The sequence below is a fragment of the Micromesistius poutassou genome, assembly GCF_964030765.1.
Source record: "Micromesistius poutassou genome assembly, chromosome: 15".
NCBI classification, from domain to species: domain Eukaryota; kingdom Metazoa; phylum Chordata; class Actinopteri; order Gadiformes; family Gadidae; genus Micromesistius; species Micromesistius poutassou.
In genome coordinates, this window is record NC_140285.1 from 1,834,807 (window position 1) to 1,858,863 (window position 24,057).

The 24,057-nt window shown below is 46.5% G+C and overlaps 2 protein-coding genes across 2 annotated transcripts in view; one reads left to right on the top strand and one right to left on the bottom strand.

Moving 5' to 3' along the window:
- The first annotated feature begins 905 nt into the window (after positions 1 to 905).
- On the top strand, positions 906 to 12,202 carry ccdc22 (CCC complex scaffolding subunit CCDC22). Its single transcript, XM_084479545.1, has 16 exons — positions 906 to 1,257; positions 1,588 to 1,765; positions 3,149 to 3,281; positions 3,964 to 4,070; positions 4,825 to 4,909; positions 5,104 to 5,273; positions 5,946 to 6,158; positions 6,470 to 6,661; positions 7,126 to 7,245; positions 7,823 to 7,939; positions 8,850 to 8,951; positions 9,273 to 9,380; positions 9,653 to 9,748; positions 10,199 to 10,258; positions 10,347 to 10,421; positions 10,645 to 12,202. Exons 1-16 carry the CDS (start codon positions 1,208 to 1,210, stop codon positions 10,756 to 10,758), a joined length of 1,920 nt encoding a protein of 639 aa, XP_084335671.1. The 5' UTR covers positions 906 to 1,207; the 3' UTR covers positions 10,759 to 12,202.
- Positions 12,203 to 16,690: 4,488 nt separating this feature from the next.
- The window catches only part of LOC311359694 (myosin-7B-like), a gene marked incomplete at its 5' end in the record, with an annotated part of 24,103 nt that continues 16,736 nt past the window's right edge, over positions 16,691 to 24,057 (bottom strand). The window contains 14 exons of the mRNA XM_084479750.1: positions 16,691 to 16,800; positions 16,963 to 17,097; positions 17,794 to 17,889; positions 18,721 to 18,825; positions 19,491 to 19,570; positions 19,694 to 19,784; positions 20,496 to 20,621; positions 20,846 to 21,055; positions 21,357 to 21,543; positions 21,733 to 21,848; positions 22,016 to 22,140; positions 22,472 to 22,637; positions 23,136 to 23,319; positions 23,531 to 23,727. Of these exons, the coding sequence (XP_084335876.1) occupies positions 16,789 to 16,800; positions 16,963 to 17,097; positions 17,794 to 17,889; positions 18,721 to 18,825; positions 19,491 to 19,570; positions 19,694 to 19,784; positions 20,496 to 20,621; positions 20,846 to 21,055; positions 21,357 to 21,543; positions 21,733 to 21,848; positions 22,016 to 22,140; positions 22,472 to 22,637; positions 23,136 to 23,319; positions 23,531 to 23,727 (1,830 nt within the window). The 3' untranslated portion in view covers positions 16,691 to 16,788. The remainder of the gene's footprint in view (positions 16,801 to 16,962; positions 17,098 to 17,793; positions 17,890 to 18,720; positions 18,826 to 19,490; positions 19,571 to 19,693; positions 19,785 to 20,495; positions 20,622 to 20,845; positions 21,056 to 21,356; positions 21,544 to 21,732; positions 21,849 to 22,015; positions 22,141 to 22,471; positions 22,638 to 23,135; positions 23,320 to 23,530; positions 23,728 to 24,057) is intronic.

A 24,057-nucleotide genomic window follows, 5' to 3' on the forward strand; every position in this document is an offset into this window, starting at 1 on the left:
AGGAAAACGTCAAGGAGAGAATTGCTTCTGCATTATGGGAGCCTGCCACACCCTACTGCATGACGTTACGGATGTAGAAATATTCTCGTTCTCTAGCATTGTAGCATAAGGAGACCAGATTTCTGAGACAAAATCCGGGGACATTTTGGTTTCTGCGGTGTAAAAACCTCCAAATGTGTATTTTTTTTTTGTCAAAGATAACTAAAACAGGGACACTGCCCTTACCCTGGCGGACAGGATTGTTGACGGGCGGGGGTCGGACGCGATTGTTGCGAGCACAGTTGCATTGTTTACCGACCATGGAAGTATAAATTACTAACCCCCCGATTATTCACTACATGTGATACTATACGTGCACAGAGCCCTCTCGGAGGCCCGGCCGAAACAACATTTGTTTCACTACGACTCCTTTCAGCTGCCCACCCCTCCTTCTCCGGCTAATAAAACGCTTGAGGTGGCGTTTTGAAAAGAGAAAACTAATAGTACATGGTCCAAAGATAATTATGAGCCTTCGATTGATATCCAGAGAAAATTTGCGGAGACACAATCCTTTTCCCCACTTGTATTGGAGTGATATCTACTTCTAGTATCTAGTGATATCTACTTCCGGGCCCCATGATTTGAGGGACCCGTCCACATCCCGCTAAAAAAACTGCAATACCAGCCTTGGCCACTGAGCACGGGTGGATTGCGGAAGTAGGCACTGCTCCGAGGGGCCTGTGTCCAAGGCATCTGGAACACACCATTGGTCATGCGACTCGCAAACCCAATCTCTCGCGAAGCACCCTGGGAGTCGGAGTTTTACTGGGTTCCCTTGCTTTGCGTCAGTATATAGGGTCGGGTGTATATCTCTGGCTCTCCACCTCCCACAACTCCACCTCCCACAACACCCCGCATCACAAGCTTGCACTTCCTCTGTGAACCCGACTGGACGCTGAGAGAAATGTCTGTGTGGACTAAGTGTAGCTGCTAAACTAAACTAGCTGGGACTTCCATTGCTCAATGCAAATATATCCGGCGAGTCGGAAGAAATGCCCCGCTAAAAAGCACCTCGGTTCGAGTCAGTAGCGCTCGGGCAATGGGGGCCATCGCTCCCACCGCATCAGGCTGGCTACTGGGCTAGCATGATGTTATCAAATGTGAAACACATCATCAGCTGAGCTGCTCTTTGTCATTTCGTATCGCAGATCGGCAGTAAACGTGAACAATGGAGGAAGTTGATAGGATTTTGATCCACGCACTCCGGCAGAGCGGCACGTACGTATACATTCAACAGTGTCTATCCAACAGTAGCATTAGCCCGGCTGCTGTAGCCTGGTCCTGAATGGAGAGGTGCATGGGCAACAGTGTCGGGACAGTTATTGACATATGTGTGCCAGTCTTGACGACTGCACAACACCATCCACTCCCACGTGTCGTTAATTCACGTATTCGTCATTAACAAATGATTATGGTATAATGTTATAGTCATGTGTTGAAGTCTCGAATAATGACTGTGTGTGTGTGTGTGTGTGCGTGCGTGCGTGCGTGCGTGTGTGTGTGTGTGTGTGTGTGTGTGTGTGCGCGCGACCGACCGACCGACCACAGAGAGGTGGCTGAAGACGTTCAGAGTGTGAAACAGTTCACCAGCGAGCTGATCGTGGAGGCGGTGGTGCGATGTGTCCGGGTCATCAACCCCGCCCTGGGAGGGGGGCTGTCGCCGTCGCTGCCCCCCGGCATGTCTGCCCGCTTCCGGGTCGGGATGGGCCTGGCACAGGCCTGTCAGGTAAGAGCTCCAACGCTTATAACTGGAACATTGGGCTTGACATTGGATGCTCTGATGTGGTCACAATGCGGTGGTGCATTATGATTTTGTTATAATCACATCTTGCTCGAGTGCAGTGTGAACAGATGCAAACGCATGAATTCCAGTTTCTTTCTATAATCCCATCAAGTCCAGTGTGTGAACAGATGTCAACACATGGGGTCCAGTCTCCTTGCTATAATTAGATCTGGCTCCGTCCAGAATGTGGAAGTGAATCATTATTAACGGTCATGTGGTTGGCAATCTGCACGCTTTCTTGTTTATATTACCGTTGTTTAACCTGGAATTGCGTCAGCTACATTTCATGAATGCTGGGAGCAGTCACAACTATTTTATTGAAATTCCCTTTCATTGAATTCTGTGAGTCGGCTGAAACGGGGCATAACTCGTGGTGTATGTAAATCATTTAACTCCCTTGGGGGTTAAATTATTGGGTTTGGATGAGTCTGCGTTAAACGTGGTATCTGGAGGAAAACAATGTGTTGGATATGATTTTTTTTCAATAAATATAAAGTGGCATATATCAAGGTGTAGAAAAAAGTAAAAAGCCCAATCAAACATCCTGGGTTTGGAGTTTTACATTAGTCTCCATGCATGGCCCACGACCTCTCCCTGTGTTTAGTATCATGTGTTGGTCACATGCTGCTGCACGGACTGTCAGGCTCATTAGTGACTACGGTCGGTTTGGACTAAACTCGATTTACTAGTAGCACCACCAAACTCAATCTGAAACAAGCGCTCTCAAAAACTGTTACTTTCCTGCTGCCACTGGTGGAAATTCAGACCTGTTGGTGGATTATAAAATCCACTGTATTAGACTCTTTACAATGTCCAACTATACATTTGACTATTATTCAAAGGATCTTTTGTCCCATTATACAGGTCTACAAATTGTCGCTCTGTGGTTAACAAGGGTGAGCCAATCATTAACTATAAATGTGAGTTTGGCTGTGCTTCGAACTAAAGGAAAGGAAGACCTGGACTAGGTTAACCTCCACTAAGTTAACCTCCACTACGTTAACCTCCACTGATGTTCCCCAAAGTGGAGTGGAACATTTACAGTGCACCGCTGTAAAAGGTCAACAAGACATCCTGTGTCACTGGGAAGTGACAGAGGCAGCTGCAGCAGCTGTAAATGTAACACACACAATTCTCACACAACACACGGATATATTAGTAAAGACCTATAATTTGCCCACTTAAAAAGACGCCTATGTATTGGTTGTTAAGTCTGTTTGACTATATTTGATTATAACTTAAAATCTCTCGCAATAAAGACATAGACAGAATTGGTTCAATACAAAGGAATAGCCTCCAAGCCTTCATAGTGCGTTGCTCTTCCAGGACCTGGGCTACAAGGGGGAGATCGGCTACCAGACCTTCCTGTACAGCAACGAGCCGGAGATCCGCTCCCTGCTCATGTTCCTGGTGGAGAAGCTGCCGAGAGAGAGCGCCGAGGCGTCGGATCAACCCGCAGGCGAGTCCAATACGCTGCACAGACCCTCTTCATCACAATACACAGACCCTCTTCATCACAACACACAGACCCTCTTCATCACAACACACAGACCCTCTTCATCACAACACACAGACCCTCTTCATCACAACACACAGACCCTCTTCATCACAATACACAGACCCTGTTCATCACAATACACAGACCCTGTTCATCACAATACACAGACCCTCTTCATCACAATACACAGACCCTCTTCATCACAATACACAGACCCTCTTCATCACAACACACATACCCTCTTCACAATACATAGACCCTCTATCACAATACATAAGCCCTCTTCATCACAATACACAGATCCTCTTCATCACAATAGACCCTCTTCATCACAACACACAGACCCTCTTCATCACAACACACAGACCCTCTTCACAATACATAAGCCCTCTTCATCACAATACACAGATCCTCTTCATCACAATAGACCCTCTTCATCACAACACACAGACCCTCTTCATCACAATACATAGGCCCTCTATCACAATACATAAGTGTTTGTTATTGTAGTGTGGAGATGGTGATATGTTGTAATTTGTCATTCTTGTTTGGTTTGATGTTTAAGAAGGAAGAACCATCATGGGCCAAAGTATCTTAAAGTGAGTAACGTGAGTTAGCTTAATTTCTCCTGTGACCGTTCCAGGTAAATCAGTTGTGCTCCAGAGGGCCATCGCAGCTAAAATCAAAGCCCAGCTCGCCCTACCTTGGCTGCCCCCCAACTGCAGGCTGCCTCTCCTTTGTAAAACACAGGTAACGCTCCTTTATCAACAGCACTATTGATCCCCAAAGAAAGAAATCGGAATACTATCACAATGACTAAAAGCAATATCTCATAGCTATTAGTAATAACAGTAGTATCGGTTGGTGACGTCTGCTTTATGGCGCTTTTCCACTGGCGGGTGGGGTCGGTTCGGTGTGCAAAGGTGGGGCACGAGTCGCGTTTCCACCGCCAAAAGTGGGCGTGACCCGGACTGAGGCATATTGAGCCGTGCTCGTCTCGCATTACTCCTCCGTTGGTGTACTGAGACACCTGAAAGGATGCCGGCAAGTTCGAGCTACACACACCGTCCATTGATTAGTCAACAGAATCGTCACTTCCATGCGACAGAGGGATAATAACAAACGACCACAGTACCCGTGAGATATTTATGGACAACGGCGAAAGCTTGGTTTATTGAAGAAAATGTTGTCCTTCTTGGACGTCCTACATTGTTGCTCTTTGTTTATTGTGCGATTCTTCTTTTTCCTTGGATTTATTAGCAGGCTACACTGTGTCGGGCTGCTATGAGGTCACGATGCTTACGTAGCTGCCGCGGCTATCACCATCCAGCTCAAACCCCGTCCGACCTTAAGGGTACTGTCAGCGGTGAAAACGCGAGCCGTAACTGAGCTGGGCTATACCGCACCCTCACTACTGGGCTGAGGCGTGCTGGGTTCGAAGCGTACCCGCCGGTGGAAAAGGGGCAATAGACTCTGAGCTCTGATTGTTTGCTGTTGTTTTCAGAGTGCTGGACCGTCCCAGAGTCTCCGAACTCAGCCGTTGAGTTTACCGTACAGCACCAAATCTACAGGGAAGGCGGCATCAAAAGGTAGGCAGTGATGGCGTCACCATTTTATTTATAGTTTTAGACAAACCACATTTCCATTTCTTCCTGTTCCTGTTTGTTGCTGTATTGTTACAGTTCAGTTATGGTTCAGTTACTACACCATATTCTACTGGTGTTTTCTCTCATAATACTTTCAACCCTTTTCCCGTTCAAATCTTTCCGTTCCCGCCGATCAGAATTGAGGGAGTACCGGAGGGACGTTCTCCTGCCCGTCACGGCTCAGCCCGCCCACCAGGGGGCGGTGGTGGCGTCCCTGCTGGAGCAGCACACGGCCGAGCTCAGCGCTGCCCAGGAGTGGGACAGCGAGTGGAACAGCCAGGGCCTGCTGTCCCGCCTCACGCCGGAGGTACGACCCCCTCTCCCCCCCCCTCTCCCTCCTCAGCCCTGGCTCTGGCAGCTGAAATACGCTGCAGTGGAGCTCTGGACAGATGGGCCTCTTCTGTTGTTGTGGAAGATAAATAGTATTTTTTAACATTAAATGTATCAACTGTTTCCTATTATATTTTGTTAAATGTTTATACTTATGTCAGTATATTTGTTTTTATTGAGTTTGAATCATTGTGCAGACATTGTAAAATCCATCATGATCATATCAGTGTAATGAATTACCTTGTATTTTGCTTTTCACTGTTGGTTGATTAGTGCCTCTTGAACGGAGGAGTTCTGTTCTTAAAGGTGTCATGACACGCCACCAGGTTTGGTGTGATTAGCCGGTACAAGCTGTTTTGGAAATCTGCCACTTATGACATCATAAGGGTGAGAAAGTGGGCGTGTCCACTCAGATGTGTGCTGGATAGATCAGTCTATCAGCCTACCCAGTGGACTGTAGCAAACGTTGCTCATCTATCCGTCACACATCTAGGTGGACACGCCCACCTGTGATGTATTAAGGGGCTGATTTCCAAAACGGCTTGTAACGGCTAATCACACTCACACCTGGTGGCATGTCGTGGCACCTTTTTAAGATAATACAGTAAACTGTTTCCTTAACTTCTTGGTGTGGGGTCTCCCTCCCCAGGAGTACCACTCCAGGAAGACGGCCCGCCTGCAGAAGCGGATCGAGGAGCAGCTGCGCTCGGCGACCAGCGAGCCGTCCCCGGACAGCGGGGGGCCGGGGGCCGGCGCCGACCTGGCCCAGCTGCTGCTCTCCTTCCAGGGCTCGGCCCCCGGGGACCGCCTGCTGCCCAAGGGCACCCACTTCACCCACACCCAGAAGTTCACCTTCACACAGGTGAGTCACACACACACACGCACAGAAAACGAAACTATGCTAAACCTGGAATTATCCGGAGACGAATGCAGTCACATGTTATCAAGCAGCCCTGAGGGTGTGGAGTGAGCTATAGCAACACAATGTTGCAAGTAATGTTATACCAGCATCGGGTATTGGGCCGATACTTTGTTAAAATTAGAGATGCTCCGATCAGCTTTTTTTGGCCCGATCACCGATCACCAAAATCATGATCTGCCGATTGCCGATCACAGACTGGCAGGGGAATGGGATCCATATCTAATCATGGTCTCAAACCTGGCTACCTCTAGGACCCAGGGGTGCTGGTGGAACAGATGGCGGCGGTGGCCAGCTCCATGCCGTTGGGGGGCCAGTCGGAGGGGGAGGTGCAGGCCAGCCAGCAGGCGGAGCTGGCGGCGCTGGAGGAGCAGCTCCAGCAGGTGGCGCTCGGCACCGAGCGGCTCAGCGACAGCATGAGGCAGATCAACCTCAGCGTGGCCCAGGTGACTCCTCCCACGACCTCCCTCGACCTCCACCTACAGTACCTCCATGACCTCCACCTACAGTACCTCCAGGACCTCCACGACTTCTACCTACAGTACCTCCATGACCTCCACCTACAGTACCTCCATGACCTCTACCTACCTCCACAACCTCCCTCGATCTTCCTTGACCTCTACCTACAGTACCTCCACGACCTCCACCTACAGTATCTCCACGACTTCTACCTACAGTACCTCCATGACCTCTACCTACAGTATCTCCACGACCTCCCTCGACCTCCACCTACAGTAGCTCCACAACCACTATGACATCTACCTACAAGACCTCCACCTACACTACCTCCATGAACTCCACCTACAGTACCTCCACAACCTCCACCTACCTCTACTGACCTCCCCCCACCTCCACGACATCCCCCTCCTCTAACCCCAACCCTAACCCTCATGACCTCCCCACCGCCCAGGTGAGCCATGGGCTGAAGGGGCGGGAGCAGGAGAACCAGGAGAAGGAGAACAGTCTGCAGGTGAAGAGGCAAACGGTGGACCTGCTGCCCGACGCCCACAACAACCTGGCCAAGCTCCAGGTGAGACGGGGGAGGAACGAGAGGGGAGACGGGGGCTCTCTGGGGGAGTAACGAGAGGGGAGATGGGGGAGTAACAAGAGGGGAGATGGGGGCTCTCTGGGGAGTAACGAGAGGGGAGACGGGGGCTCTCTGGGGGAGTAACAAGAGGGGAGCTGGGGGCTCTGGGGGAGTAACGAGCGGTGAGACGGGGGCTCTCTGGGGGAGAAACAAGAGGGGAGACGGGGGCTCTCTGGGGGAGTAACAAGAGGGGAGACAGGGGAGACGGGGGAGTAATGCGAGTATTCCATACTGGGTTTCCATGGGTACCGGGGCTTTTGCACACCATGGCCGGGGTTTCACTTCCACAACTGAATCCATTTTTAGGGATTTCGGGGGCTTTTCTTTGACGATAAACAATATGTTTGGGCCCGTCCAAACCCAACATAGCTTTGATCAGGTTTTCTGAGAGTGTCCAATGCGTTTGTTCAGATAGATACAAACTGAACTGTGATTAGACAGTACACCACTGACGGCCTCGTTGTATTATATATGAATAATAATGTATTTGAATTGACGTACCGTGTGTCTGGACCCCCAGAGCCTGGTGGAGGCGAGCGCTCAGCGGGTGGTCAGCCTGGCCGCCCAGTGGGAGAAGCACCGCACACCGCTCATCCATGAGCACCGCAGACTCAAAGAGCTCTGCACCAATCAGGATGTGAGTTGACCCTCCAGTCTCCATAGAGGACCGCTAATCGACGCTGGGACCAGGGGGTCTAGTGGCGCTGCTAACGTTATGTACTGGGTTCAATCCCCGACGTCTATAGTCTAACCTGTACTGGGTTCAATCCCCGACGTCTATAGTCTAACCTGTACTGGGTTCAATCCCCGACGTCTATAGTCTAACCTGTACTGGGTTCAATCCCGACGTCTATAGTCTAACCTGTACTGGGTTCAATCCCCGACGTCTATAGTCTAACATGTACTGGGTTCAATCCCCGACGTCTATAGTCTAACCTGTACTGGGTTCAATCCCCGACGTCTATAGTCTAACCTGTACTGGGTTCAATCCCGACGTCTATAGTCTAACCTGTACTGGGTTCAATCCCCGACGTCTATAGTCTAACATGTACTGGGTTCAATCCCCGACGTCTATAGTCTAACCTGTACTGGGGTCAATCCCAGACGTCTATAGTCTAACCTGTACTGGGTTCAATCCCCGACGTCTATAGTCTAACATGTACTGAGTTCAATCCCGACGTCTATAGTCTAACTTGTACTGGGTTCAATCCCTGACGTCTATAGTCTAACCTGTACTGGGTTCAATCCCCGACGTCTATAGTCTAACCTGTACTGGGTTCAATCCCCGACGTCTATAGTCTAACCTGTACTGGGTTCAATCCCTGACGTCTATAGTCTAACCTGTACTGGGTTCAATCCCCGACATCTATAGTCTAACCTGCCTAATCCCTGAACAGGATGGAGATCTAGAACCCTACCCCCTACAATCAATACAATCAAAAGTCAGTTGCTTGGGATAGAAGCGTCTCCTGTTAGTCGGTGGTTAATAGTAACTAGGCCATGATTCATTCCAGCCGGATCCGTTTCATATTTTATTCCACTCACAGGTGGAGTCCTCGAGGCAGCTCTCTGAGATCAAGGACCTTCACGAGAAGATCAGGGAGTCTGCAGAGAAGGCCAAGAAGAAGGAGTCCGTCTACAAGCAGCTGGTGAGGGTCAGAGCTATTTGTAGCAGTTAGGAAGCTAGGAAGGAACAGATATTGTGGCAGTTAGGAAGCTAGGAAGGAACAGAGCTTCCCCAGGAGTTCTAAAAGATGTCCATCTAATTGCTTGCCAAGAAAGCATGGCTTTGATTTCCCCCTGTGGTTAGAAAAGCTTCAAGAGTCACTAATACTGAAGTGGTAGTAAACCTAAGGAGCTCTACGAATCGTTGTTCACCTGTCTGTGGCTGACCTGTCTGGTTTACCTGTACATGGCTGACCTGTCTGTGGTCTACCCGTACGTGTCTCACCTGTTCGTATTCCCACCAGATCTCTGAGCTGGAGAACCTTCCAAAGGATGTCTCGCGCTCGGCCTACACCCTCAGGATCCTGGAGATCGTTGGCAACATCAAGAAACAGAAGGAGGAGATCACCAAGGTAAACCGCCAGTGGCGACATACATTCATAAACCGCCGGCGGTTCGAACCATGCCCCGGAACAGCCAGATCGTCGGGAGCAGTTTGGTCTTGGGTGTCTTGCTCAAGGACACCTCAGCACTACGCTAGGTGGAGCCGGGGATGCTGGCCAGACAACCTGCCCGAAGTCCTGAGCCCCTGCCGCTCCATATTCAGACAGTGGTCTCGCTGTTTCCTATGGAAGATGGGGAAGTGGTGATGAATATACTGTTCTTTGTTTCTGGTTGCTGATAGATTTTGTCGGACACTAAGGAGCTGCAGAAGGAGATCAACAATCTGACGGGAAAACTGGACAGGACGTTCGCTGTCACCGATGAACTGGTCTTCAAGGTGAGGAGATCAGTCCTGTGCCTAACTTGTTTGGTCTGGCTCTTTAGTTATTGACAGGGAACTAACCCTTGAGCCCAACTAAAGGTTTTTGTTTATATTTCAAACTATGGTTGGGTAGGTTTGTCCATCAGCAGTTAAAAGGTGCCTTTTATTGCAGAGGTGAGGAACATCTATGCTTCTGCAGCTTTAATGGGTGTTTGTTTGATTATCAAAGACACTGCTAGAGGTGGGGCTGGGTGCCGATGTTTGTTGGCCAGACTGTTGTGACTATTGATCCCTTAATGACGAACAGCTATTAAGAGTCAAGCCTTTAAACCAGGTGTAGGATGTGAATGCCAGGAGAATGACACTCCTTTATTTTTTAAATCCGATTCATGTCTGAATAATGAACTACTAATGATGAACTACTAATAATGAAGTAATACACGTTTTGCTCCCGAATTTCCCCAGGATGCCAAAAAAGATGAATCCGTCCGAAAATCCTACAAGTACCTGGCTGCACTGCACGAAGTAAGTGCAGCCAGCTTTTATAATCTCATGCTTTTATAAAAGACGTCCACACATGTGAGCTGGACTCATACCCTGTCCCCCTCCACAGAACTGCAACCAGCTGATACAGACCATTGAAGACACGGGGACAATACTGAGGGAGATTCGGGATTTAGAAGAGCAGGTAACACTCCAACAACACTCACTCTTCCCTCCCAAAACAGTAGAGATTCTAGAAACCAGTAATAACCAATGGGATTACTTCCCGCCTAAACCCTACAAGGATACTAGAGCTCAACAATGACCAATAGGATTACTTCCCGCCTAAACCCTACATCTAGAACGCATTCAAAGACCGATATAATGATTTGATTTCATCAGACTAAATGGAGACCTTCCCTCATCAGATTGAGACGGAGAGCGGCAACAAGACGGTGGCCAACCTGGAGAGGATCCTGGAGGACTACAAGGCCGTCCGGGAGGAGAACTCTGCTCTGGCGTCCAGAGTGAGAGAAGGTTGACGCCGGAGACACGGTTCACTGCTCTCCATGCACCTGGCCCCGACGCCTACAGGTTAACCCAACGCTGTGCCCAACGCTTTCCTGGACGCCGCCGCGGTACCAGGACTCAACCAGGACAGTAGCTCTGCAGCTCTGCAGCGCAGCACTAAACGCATTTTTTTTTTTCTGGAGAAGCAAGATACTTTTTTTTTTTTTTTGTATTCTGGAAATTGAGACTTTATATTTTCAAATGCACACACCCACGGTGGCCAGAGACAACGAGGACTTTTGTGTTTTCACACGGATGTCGAGTGGGGTGCCGGAGTACTCCTCCGGGAAGGGTCCGCACAACCCGGGTTTTTGTAATTCCACACCTTCTCGCGAGACGCCGGGCAACACGCAGATACCCTGTGAGGTTTTTTTCTACTTCTTAAAGTTTCTACTTCCACTCGATTCTGTGGGCTGCGGTCTTCTGTGGTGACGCTGGGTGGTCGAACGTGTCTTGACCTGTGATCCTGAGCTATTTACAGCAATCCTTCCCACTAATCTACATTAAGCACTAATGAGTCATGTCTCAGTTTTTGCGTTTTCATTTTGCACCGGTGAATGACATTTTGATTGGAGTCCTTCATACCTTTTTAATATATATTTCTTGACTTAAATCATAATAGTGCTTCTAATATGGTATGCCATATAATATTAAAAAGCCTTAAAAATGTTTGTTGCCAATAACTTAAAAAAAAAATGAAATTCTAGGAATTGATAAACTTTGTCCACTGCGTTGTATGATTTTTCTTCTCTACATTGATGCATTTAATTTTATTTTATTCACTGCAGTGGTCTTACACATGGTAATGTAACCCAATTATTTAGTTTTGTTTGGTACTGTCATAGAACTAACAAGAATGTCGGCTCCTTGCATTTATTTGTAGTCTTTTATTTAGTAATGGAACCCATTTGTAGTTTATTTTATATAGTTCATGCTGCCTTGAAAGCAAAACGCTGCTTAAAGTATTTTGTCTTTGGAACCATGCTCTGTGACTTCTCCTTGTCCGATGGAGAAGAAGGAGAAATCATCTGTCCTCAGATTCAACATGGACTAATGTCCATCAAATGATTTATATGAATAAAACTGATAGAAATCAATGGCTGACGTGACTGAATTACCCTTTAAATGTGTGTGACATGGCATAAAAGAATCATTCATATGCCAAGCTCCAATATTGTCTCAAGTTTGTTTTGAAAATGAATATCTTGCATCATAACTAGCTAGAATGTGTTTTTTGCTTTTCAAGTAGAAATAGGCCATTTGATGGCAAGATGCCGAAATCTTGTAAAAGTATAAAACAAAGGATATTGTTATTTTTGTTATTCTGAATGTCACTAATCAATTTTCAATTGATCAGAATATATTTTATAATATATTTCTATTTAATTCATTAAGTGAAGTGAGATACTGTGAACTGTCCGATGTTAACACCCTAACCACATTATTTTGTCAAATTCCAATGGAAATTCTTAGGCTTATACAATCATAATTCATTTAATAAGGTTAGTGCTCATGTCAATTATACTACATTTATTTTAAAGTCAATGAATAAAGATATGAAGAAGACTATCAAATGTCCGCCATTTATATCAGTTACACCTTTTATTTAATTGTATTTAATTTAATTTAGGGCAACTGTGGGGAACATTTGTATCCAAGTACATATTGGATACTGCTTAATAAATGTAGCTCTTAACGTATGCATCAAAGCCTTTCTATCCACAGTACAGCCAGAGCTTCTTCTCACGTCTCCCAATGACGTAATGCTCTTCACATCCTCGGCGTGCAGTTGGGATCACTGCTCAAACGATAACAGGAAGTAAAAGCCCCTCCCCATATTCTTCCATCTAAGGAGAAGATGATACAAATCGCAGCTTGTGTTACTACTCTTTAATCAATTTATTTTGTACTTCATTATTGCTGTCTCAGTCATAAAAACCTGTTTCTGAGTTCACACCAACATTCTCACTTGGAGCAGTCATTCCCACTTGGAGAAAATAATCTCTCAGACAATGTAACACTGTTGATCAATAAAAGGGTAAAAAAAAGAAATCTAATTGACGCCGTTAAAATGGGTTTGTGTTAACGCCGGTAATAACGCGTTTAATTAACAGCACTATTTTTTTTCATGACGATAAAAAAAGGATAGATTTTCATGACGACTGATAAAAAACGACAGTGTTACCCCTTATGTTTTTTTTCATGACGACCATAAAAAACGACAGTTTTTCATGACGGCCGATAAAAAACGACAGATATTCATGATGGCTGATAAAAAACGACAGTGTTACCCCTTATGTTTTTTTTCATGACGACCATAAAAAACGACAGTTTTTCATGACAATCGATAAAAAACAACAGATTTTCATGATGGCTGATAAAAAACGACAGTTTTTCATGACGACCGATAAAAACAATAGCGTTACCCCTTATGTTTTTTTTCATGACGACGATAAAAAACAACAGTTTTTCATGATGACAAAAAAACGACAGTGTTTCATGATGATGAAAAAAATGACAGTTTTTCGTGACGACCGATAAAAATAACAGTGTTACCCCTTATGTGTTTTTTCATGACGACTGATAAAAAACGAAAGATTTTCATGATGGCTGATAAAAAACGACAGTGTTACCCCTTATGTTTTTTTTCATGACGACCATAAAAAACGACAGATTTTCATGATGGCTAATAAAAAAACAACAGTTTTTCATGAGGACCGATAGAAAAACGACAGTGTTACCCCTTATGTGTTTTTCCATGACGACTGATAAAAAAACATCAGTTTTTCATGACGACCGATAAAAAATGACAGATTTTCATGATGGCTGATAAAAAACGACAGTGTTACCCCTTATGTTTTTTTTCATGACGTCCATAAAAAATGACAGTTTTTCATGACAATCGATAAAAAACAACAGATTTTCATGATGGCTGATAAAAAACGACAGTTTTTCATGACGACCGATAAAAACGATAGCGTTACCCCTTATGTGTTTTTTCATGAGAACGATAAAAAATGACAATGTTACCCCTTATGTTTTTTTTCATGACGACGAAAAAAGTTTTTCATGATGACCGATAAAAAACGACAGTATTACCCCTTATGTTTTTTTTCATGACGACGATAAAAAACAAGTTTTTCAAGACGACGATAAAAAACAACAGTATTTCATGACGATGACAAAAAAACGACAGTGTTTCATGACGATGAAAAAAAACGACAGTTTTTCATGACGACCGATAAAAAAATGACAGTGTTTCATGACGATGAAAAAAAACGACAGTGTTTCATGACGATGAAAAAAAACGACAGTTTTTCATGACGACCGATAAAAAACAACAGTATTACCCCTTATGTTTTTTTTCATGACGACGAAAAAAAAGTTTTTTATGACGGCCGATAAAAAACGACAGTATTACCCCTTATGTTTTTTTTCATGACAACGATAAAAAACAATAGTATTTCATGACGATGACAAAAAAACGACAGTGTTTCATGACGATGAAAAAAAATGACAGTTTTTCGTGACGACCGATAAAAAACGACAGTATTACCCCTTATGTTTTTTTTCATGACAACGATAAAAAACAATAGTATTTCGTGACGATGACAAAAAAACGACAGTGTTTCATGACGATGAAAAAAAATGACAGTTTTTCGTGACGACCGATAAAAACAACAGTGTTACCCCTTATGTGTTTTTTCATGACGACTGATAAAAAAACGTCAGTTTTTCATGACGACTGATAAAAAACGACAGATTTTCATGATGGCTGATAAAAAACGACAGTGTTACCCCTTATGTTTTTTTTCATGACGACCATAAAAAACGACCGTTTTTCATGACGACCGATAAAAAACAACAGATTTTCATGATGGCTGATAAAAAAACAACAGTTTTTCATGACGACCGATAGAAAAACGACAGTGTTACCCCTTATGTGTTTTTTCATGACGACTGATAAAAAAACGTCAGTTTTTCATGACGACCGATAAAAAACGACAGTTTTTCATGACAACCGATAAAAACGATAGCGTTACCCCTTATGTTTTTTTTCATGAGGACGATAAAAAATGACAATGTTACCCCTTATGTTTTTTTTCATGACGACGAAAAAAAAGTTTTTCATGACGACCAATAAAAAACGACAGTATTACCCCTTATTTTTTTTTCATGACGACGATAAAAAACAACAGTTTTTCATGATGACGATAAAAAACAACAGTATTTCATGACGATGACAAAAAAACGACAGTGTTTCATGACGATGAAAAAAAACGTCAGTTTTTCATGACGACCGATAAAAACAACAGTGTTACCCCTTATGTTTTTTAGTTGATTGTGTGAGCGTGTGTCTACACACCTTTCATTCAACACTCTTTTATTGTGTGTATGTGTGTGTGTATGCACATTTGTGTGTCATTATCTGTGTTTTATTTCAGTACTGAGAGCAAATTTGAAAAGACAAGTCTGAGTTGTGCAATTCAAACACACATAACTTTATTCAAAAAGCACCAGCACCAGCAACACACAAAACTTTATTCGTAATGCAGCACCAACACACTTAAAGCACCAGCAACACACAAAACGTTATTCATAATCCATAATAGTTGACCTGTGACCTTATAATAACTCATAACTCAACATGATCACAGTCACATGCTGATTTTAATAACTCAATTTGAATACACTGTAAATCTGATGGTCTCCATGGTGATATTGTGTTGATACTGGTAACTGTAGACACACCAACGCATCGGAAACACACGCATGCATGACCTTTGAACTCCACACATCAACCACACATGTGCATGGGCACACGCATGCACACACGTGCATGCACACACACACACAGTGGCGGTCTTAATATAGAGGCATAGGTAGGCGACTGCTTGGGGCCCCCATAGTAGAAAAAAAAAAATGTTAATGTTTTTTTTTTTAAGTTGACAAACAGAGACGAAGCAAGACGAGTCTAAATGCGAAAACAAAATAAAGGGTTAGGAAAAGGGTTAGGAAATAAAGTTACCCAAGCGGCTCAAATAAAAGAAAAAAGCGAAAAGACGTTGATAAGTATTTGGCAACGCTGCCAAGATGACACACTTTTTTACAGCTACTGTTGGGGATACAGACAGGAACAACAACGTCCAAAGCGTTGAACATGCCGCTACAGCAGCAGCAGCTAGCTGTGAAGTGGCGCTAGGTGAAGACCTGTGAGAAGACGTCAATAAATAGGACTCTGTGTCAGAAGCGTGTGATGTGGAAAACAATCTATCCTTTCTCTCACTCTCTTTCTCTCTCTTTTTTTAAAATATATATATAGGTTTGTTTGAAATGTTCAATCTCAAGTGCAATGCCAATTGCAACCTCACACATACAAAGTCAATTATTCCTCTTGGCAATATTTACTAAGTATATGACTGTTTGTGATGTTTTGCTAAGTAGGCCTATATGACTGTTTGTGGGGGTTTACCATAACTACTTGTCTTGCGGTTATATTGATATTGATTTGATCTTAAAATAATAATAAAAAGTGCTGGTTTTCCTGGCATTTTTGCAAAGACAGCTGTTATCTGTAACCTTATTCTCTGTTGGGTTCCATCGTGACTATTAGTTTGTGTAGTGCTACACTTTGTGTGTTCTCTGCTTTCCATCTTCATTTTGGAGTAAAGAAGTGTATGCAGGGTTTAAAGCGGAAGATTTTTTTTCTCATCTACAACCTTTACTTCCGCGTAGATTAACTTTACCTGCCTATCCACCATTCAGTTGGTACATTTTAAAGATCGGATGAGTTGGGCCCCATACATATCTTCGCCTTGGGCCCCCAATTTGCTAAATCCGCCACTGCACACACACACACACACACACACACACACACACACACACACACACACACACACACACACACACACACACACACACACACACACACACACACACACACACACACACACACACACACACACACACAGCAGGAGCAGCGGTCCACCATGATGTCCTCCTCACTCAATGATCTGGAGACGCAGAGAAGTCTTGAATTATATTCAGTCAATGTACAGCGTTTCCATGGCAATATCACGGGTTACAAATGCTGCAGTCAATGACAAAAAAAAAAAAAAAAGTTAATCCAACTTGTAAAAATGTACGGTAACAATAGGGGGGCTCACCATGGCTACCTTGGTGGTCTGCTGCCGGGTCCGGACCAGCAGCTTGCTGACGGTCGTCTCCGCCATGCCCGCACGCTCCTCCGCCTCGTCCAGCTCGTGCTGCATCTTCCTGACACGCGTCACGTTGCTGCTCACCTGCTCCTCCTGGTGGGCGGCAGCAGCACCGCACACATTCGCTCTATTACTCATACCTCATGAGGACTTGCCCCTGGGCCTGGGGGGCAACACACAGCTGGTTCGGCGGTCTTATCAAAGCCCAGTCCTCCTTTCATTATTCCTGTAGTAACCTCCTCTCTCAGTTAGAACCATGTCGTATGGCAATATTAACCCTAAATTTAATATCGAAACTAGGACTGCTAGCAGTCACGACAGGTGTTCACAGCTCACAAGCGACCACCCTTTCTCCAAGCGTTTTGGAGCGACATGGTTTGAACAGTGGTCCTACAGGCCGTTTCTGAGGGGTTTTGCGAAGTTGTGTGCACCAGTTTACTCAGAACTGATTGTAACACACTGTGACGTCATTGATTGAGCTATCGACACAAAACATGATAAACTTGTTAAGAGGGATGAACTCTATTTGCACAACCAGTTTCCAGTTCCTGGGACCTTCTGAAGCGGACTTGGCATTCATAGAATTATGTCTACTGATTACCATATTTAAATGTTTGCCATTACTTGGAATTTTGTGCAATCAAAAACACTGTCTCAACTTCGAATCAGATACTTTCAAAGAGCATGTCTATGAAATTATGTGTAATTTTCATCTGTGGTTATTTGGAAGAAGATGATAGAACCTACAGCGTTCTCTGAGAGAACCTACAGCATTCTGATAGAACCTACCGCGTTCTCTGACTGTCGCTTGTAGCTCTTGACTTTAGTCTGCAGTTTTTCTATCAGGTCCTGCATGTGCAGAAGAGTCTTCTGGTCTTCCTCTGTCTGCAACAGTAAGAAAACAAGCAATACATGATCAGTACATGATCAATACATGATCAATACATGATCAGTACATGATCAATACATGATCAATGCATGATCAGTACATGATCAGTACATGACCTTTACAATAATACATGCATCTACATCATGTTTCCTAAATAATCAATCTAATAATTGATACATTTCTGTACCATTTTCTAAAAACAATCCATAATCAATATATTGTATTTAGACATTAAACATAGAGTGCAGAGATGTAAAACATTAGGGCAAGAGCAGCAGAGTGAAGCGCAGTAGAGTGTAGAGATGTTAAACAGACAGGATCAGTAGAGTGAAGAGCGGTAGAGTGTAGAGATGTTAAACAGACAGGATCAGTAGAGTGAAGAGCGGTAGAGTGTAGAGATGTTAAACAGACAGGATCAGTAGAGGGAAGAGCGGTAGAGTGTAGAGATGTTAAACAGACAGGATCAGTAGAGTGAAGAGCGGTAGAGTGTAGAGATGTTAAACAGACAGGATCAGTAGAGTGAAGAGCGGTAGAGTGTAGAGATGTTAAACAGACAGGATCAGTAGAGTGACGAGCGGTAGAGTGTAGAGATGTTAAACAGACAGGATCAGTAGAGTGAAGAGCGGTAGAGTGTAGAGATGTTAAACAGACAGGATCAGTAGAGTGACGAGCGGTAGAGTGTAGAGATGTTAAACAGACAGGATCAGTAGAGTGAAGAGCGGTAGAGTGTAGAGATGTTAAACAGACAGGGGCAGCAGAGTGACGAGCGGTAGAGTGTAGAGATGTTAAACAGACAGGGGCAGCAGAGTGACGAGCAGTAGATTGACCTGGTAGGTCAGCTCCTTGACTTTTCTCTCGTAACGCCGGGCCCCCTTCAAGACCTCCTCACTCTTCTTCTCCTCCAGCAGCAGTGCGGTCTCCAGCTCCCTCACCTGGTCACACAGGTGGTAACACTCAGACATGTAGCTCCCTCACCTGGTCACACAGGTAATAACACTCAGACAGGTAGCCTCACCTGGTCACACAGGTGGTAACACTCAGACATGTAGCTCCCTCACCTGGTCACACAGGTAATAACACTCAGACAGGTAGCCTCACCTGGTCACACAGGTGATAACACTCAGACAGGTAGCCTCACCTGGTCACACAGGTGATAACACTCAGACAGGTAGCCTCACCTGGTCACACAGGTGATAACACTCAGACATGTAGCTCCCTCACCTGGTCACACAGGTAAAAACAGACAGGTAGCTACCTCACCTGGTAGTACCCTCAGACAGGTAGTCTCACCTGGTTGCACCCTCAGACAGGTAGTCTCACCTCTAGTTGTACACTCAGACAGGTAGTCTCACCTCTAGTTGTACACTCAGACAGGTAGTCTCACCTCTGGTTGTACACTCAGACAGGTAGTCTCACCTGGTTGTACACTCAGACAGGTAGTGTTACCTGGTACACAGACACTCTGGTTCACTCAGACACTCTGGTTCACTCAGACACTCTGGTTCACTCAGACACTCTGGTTCACTCAGACACTCTGGTTCACTCAGACACTCTGGTTCACTCAGACACTGGTTGGATGTTTGAAGGCGTGACTCACTCTGCTCTCCAGTTTGTGGAGCTGTTTCTTCCCTCCCTTCAGCGCCATCTGCTCCGATTCATCCAGACGCACCTGAAGGTCTGGAGCAGAAACACACACCGTCAGGACCTGGGACTCATGCAGACAGTATGGGAGACAGGTAGACAGAATGACAGACAGGTGGCCAGTATGGTAGACAGGTGGACAGTATGTGAGACAGGTACCTCTGACAGTGGTCTCCATGTTCTTCTTCATCCTCTCCAACACTGTGGTGCTGTCCTGCTCCTTCTTCAGCTCCTCTGCCATCAGAGCCGCCTGCAGGAGCAGCAGAGGACACGGTGAAGATACATGTTCTACTGGAGGAGAACATGGTGAAGATACATGTTCTACTGGAGGAGAACATGGTGAAGATACATGTTCTACTGGAGGAGAACACGGTGAAGATACATGTTCTACTGGAGGAGGACACGGTGAAGATACATGTTCTACTGGAGGAGAACACGGTGAAGATACATGTTCTACTGGAGGAGAACATGGTGAAGATACATGTTCTACTGGAGGAGCAGCAGAGGACACGGTGAAGATACATGTTCTACTGGAGGAGCAGGAGAACTAGTTAGTGTTTATTAACTTCATTAACTTCAAATTAATAAATTTGTGGCTAGTAGTTAGTGTTTTGGAGGTTAGTATTAGCTGATTAGTAGTAATTAGTAAGTAATTAGTTCTTCATAATTAATAGTTAATGTTTGGTGGTTAGTGGTAAGAAATTATTAGTTAGTAGTAAGTGGTTAGTATTTAGTGGTAAGTAGTTAGTGGTTAGTAGTTAGTAGTGAGTTGATAGTATTTTGTGGTTAGTATTCAGTGGTTGGTGGTTAGTGGTTAGTAGTAAGTAGTTAGTGGTTAGTAGTTAGTGGTAAGTGGACAGTATTCAGTGGTTAGTGGTTAGTGGTTAGTGGACAATATTCAGTGGTTAGTGGATAGTATTCAGTGGTTAGTGGTTAGTAGTGGTGGTTGTAGGTGACTCACATCACTAAGGGCCTTCTTGGCCTTGTCGCTGGTGGAGCGGCCCTCCTGCAGGGCCTCCTCCACCTCCCCCACCAGCACCACCAGCTCCCCCTCCAGCTTCCGCTTCACGCCCACCAGACCAGACACCTGCCGGGGGTCACAGGTCAACGGGTCAGGGTCACCATATTGTGTGTGTGTGTGTGTGTGTGTGTGTGTGTGTGTGTGTGTGTGTGCGTATGCGTGTGCATGGGCGTTTGTGTGTGTGCGTGGGCGTTTGTGTGTGTGTGTGTGTGTGTGTGTGTGTGTGTGTGTGTGTGTGTGTGTGTGTGTGTGTGTGTGTGTGTGTGTGTGTATGTACCACATGGTCTTACCTGGGTGTTGAGGAGGTTGGCTCTCTCGACGGCCTCTACTAGCTCGTGTTCAGCCATCTTGTGGGCGTGGTCAGACTGTTCCAGAGCACTCCGTAGCTCCGCCTCCTCCGCAAGGAGCAGCGAACAGCGACGCTCCACCAGCACCACCTGCTCCTTCAGCTGATTGGTCAGCTGGAATTTGTCATCCAGCTCCACCTGTTGCTCTTTCACCTGGACACAACAACCAGCTAGTCATTCCTATTAACTAGTGGACCTGGACACACCAACCAGCTAGTTATTCCTATTAACTAGTGGACCTGGACACACCAACCAGCTAGTTATTCCTATTAACTAGTGGACCTGGACACACCAACCAGCTAGTTATTCCTATTAACTAGTGAACCTGGACACACCAACCAGCTCGTTATTCCTATTAACTAGTGGACCTGGACACACCAACCAGCTCGTTATTAATATTAACTAGCGGACCTGGAGACACCAACCAGCTAGTTATTCCTATTAACTAGCGTACCTGTGCCTGCAGGTGTCTGGTGAGCCTCATGCTCTCAGCGGCCTGGCGGTTAGCCTGGCTCAGCTGGAGCTCCATCTCGTTCAGATCCACCTCCATCTTCTTCCTCAGGCGGACCGCCTCCCCGCGGCACCGCAGCTCCGCCTCCAGACTGGTCTGCATGGCCTCCAGGGAGCGCTGGTGAGTACGCCTGACACGCACCATCACAATATATATATAGTATATATAGAGTATATAACGTATTGTTTCAATGTGCCCAAACTCTTCAGCAAGCGGCGAGAAGCTCAATCACTATTTTGGAACCTCCCTCATATGTCCTCATCGTAAACTCGATTTGTTTGAGGAAACGAATTTGGTTTGTTTGGTTTGGTTAAGTTACCTGAGGTTGTCAATCTCTTCGTCCTTCTCTGAGATCTTTCTGTCGACCTCTGCTTTCATCTGCTGGAACTCCAACTGGGCTTTGAGAGTCTTGCTCTCCTCGTGCTCCAGAGTTCCCTAGAGAACCGTGGAACGTTAGTAACCAACTGCTCTCCCCTAGAGAACTGTGGAACTTTAGTACCCAACTGCTCTCCTCTTGGGGGGGGGGGGGGGGGGGGGTCGAGGTTATGGGGTGGGTGTTGGGGGTGGAGGTTGGGGGTGGAGGTTGTCAGAGGTAAGCTTACCTCTGCCTCCTCCAGAGCAGCTCTGATGTTACTCTTCTCCACATCCAGAACCTTCTTGATCTTCTCAAGCTCGTGGATGGTCTTCCCTTCTCGACTTATCTGGTCGGTTAGCTCCACAATCTCCTCTGCAGACCAACACATCTCGAACATCTCAACACATCTCTGACATCTCTGACATCTAACATCTCTAATGTCTCCAACATCTCTCACATCTCCAACATCTCTGACATCTCTAACATCTTTAACATCTCAAACATCTCTAAAATCTCTGACAGCTCAAACATCTCTAACATCTCAACATTTCCAACATCTCAACACATCTCAGCACATCTCTAACATCTCTGACATCTCCAACACATGAGACAGAGAGAGAAAGAGAGAGAGAGTCAAGGAGCGATGGGGGGGGAGGTAGCCTGAGCGATGGGGAGCCGGAGAGAGGGACGGAGGAGCGCTCACCCTGGAGGTTCTTGTTCTCCCTGTTGGAAGTCTCCAGCTGCTCCAGGGCCTCCTCGTAGCTGTTCTTCAGCCTGAAGAGCTCCGTGCTCAGGCTGCGGCCCTCCCTCTGGGCGCCCTCCAGCTCCGCCTGGCTCTCCTCCAGCCTCAGCCTCCACTCAGCCTCCATCTGCAGCACACACCCACAGGCTGTCTCACTGACACCCACAGGCTGTCTCACTGACACCCACAGGCTGTCTCACTGACACCCACAGGCTGTCTCACTGACACACACAGGCTGTCTCACTGACACACACAGGCTGTCTCACTGACACCCACAGGCTGTCTCACTGACACACACAGGCTGTCTCACTGCAACACACCCGCAGGCTGTCTCACTGCAACACACCCACAGGCTGTCTCACTGACACCCACAGGCTTTCTCATTGACACCCACAGGCTGTCTCACTGACACCCACAGGCTGTCTCACTGAGACTCACTGTCAGACCTTTGTGAGGGCCTCAAGGCTTCTCTGATGGTTGGTCTCCACATGATAAGATGGAGATGAGAAATGTGTTCCTCTAGAGGGCTGCCTGACCCCCAACTAGCCTCGCTGTGATTGGCTCCTGCTGGTGCCTGACCCCCCCCCCCCCCGCTAGCCTCACTGTGATTGGCTCCAGCTGGTACCTTGTCAAAGTGCCGTTGTTTCTTGTCCAGGGCGAGCGCGGCGGCGTTGGACCTCTCCAGCTCCACCACCAGGTCCTCCATCTCCGTCTGGAGCCGCAGCCGGCTCTTCTCCAGGGAGGACCACTTGGCCCGGGACGCCTCCAGGGCCTCCTCGCTGCTCTGCAGACGGACCACCAGCTTCTTCCTGTCGGACAGGAAGCAGTCTCTCAGTCCCGCGCCACGGAGCCCAAGCGTCCTCCCTTGAGGAGTACTACTGTACTACTGTAGCACTACAGTAGTAGTAGTTCTAGGCAGTAGTACTACAGTATTAAAGTTGTACTGCAATAGAAGTGGTTCTAGCGAGTAGTAGTAACAGTATTACAGTAGTACTACAGTGCTGCACCATGGTGACCTACTTGGCCTCCTCCAGCTCCTCCACTTTGTGCACGGCGTCCATCTCGTACTTGGTCCTCCAGGTCGCCACCTGGCTGTTGGAGGAGGTCAGCGCCCGCTGCAGCTCCGCCCGCCCCTCCGTCTCCTCCTCCAGCTGCTCGCGGAGCATGGCCCCGTCACAGCGGGCCGCCTGCACGGCGTGGGCCAGCGCCACGCGGGCCTGCACACACAGGCACGCACACACAGGCACACACACACACACACACAGGCACAGGCACGCACACACACACACAGGCACACACACACACGCGCACACACGCACGCACGCACGCACGCACGCACACACACAGGCACGCACGCAGGCACACACACACAGGCACAGGCACGCACACACACAGGCACACACACACACACACACACACACACAGGCACGCACGCATGCACACACACACACGCACACACAGGCACGTACACACACACACACACACACACACACAGGCACGCACGCACGCACACACACGCACACACACACACACGCACACACAGGCAC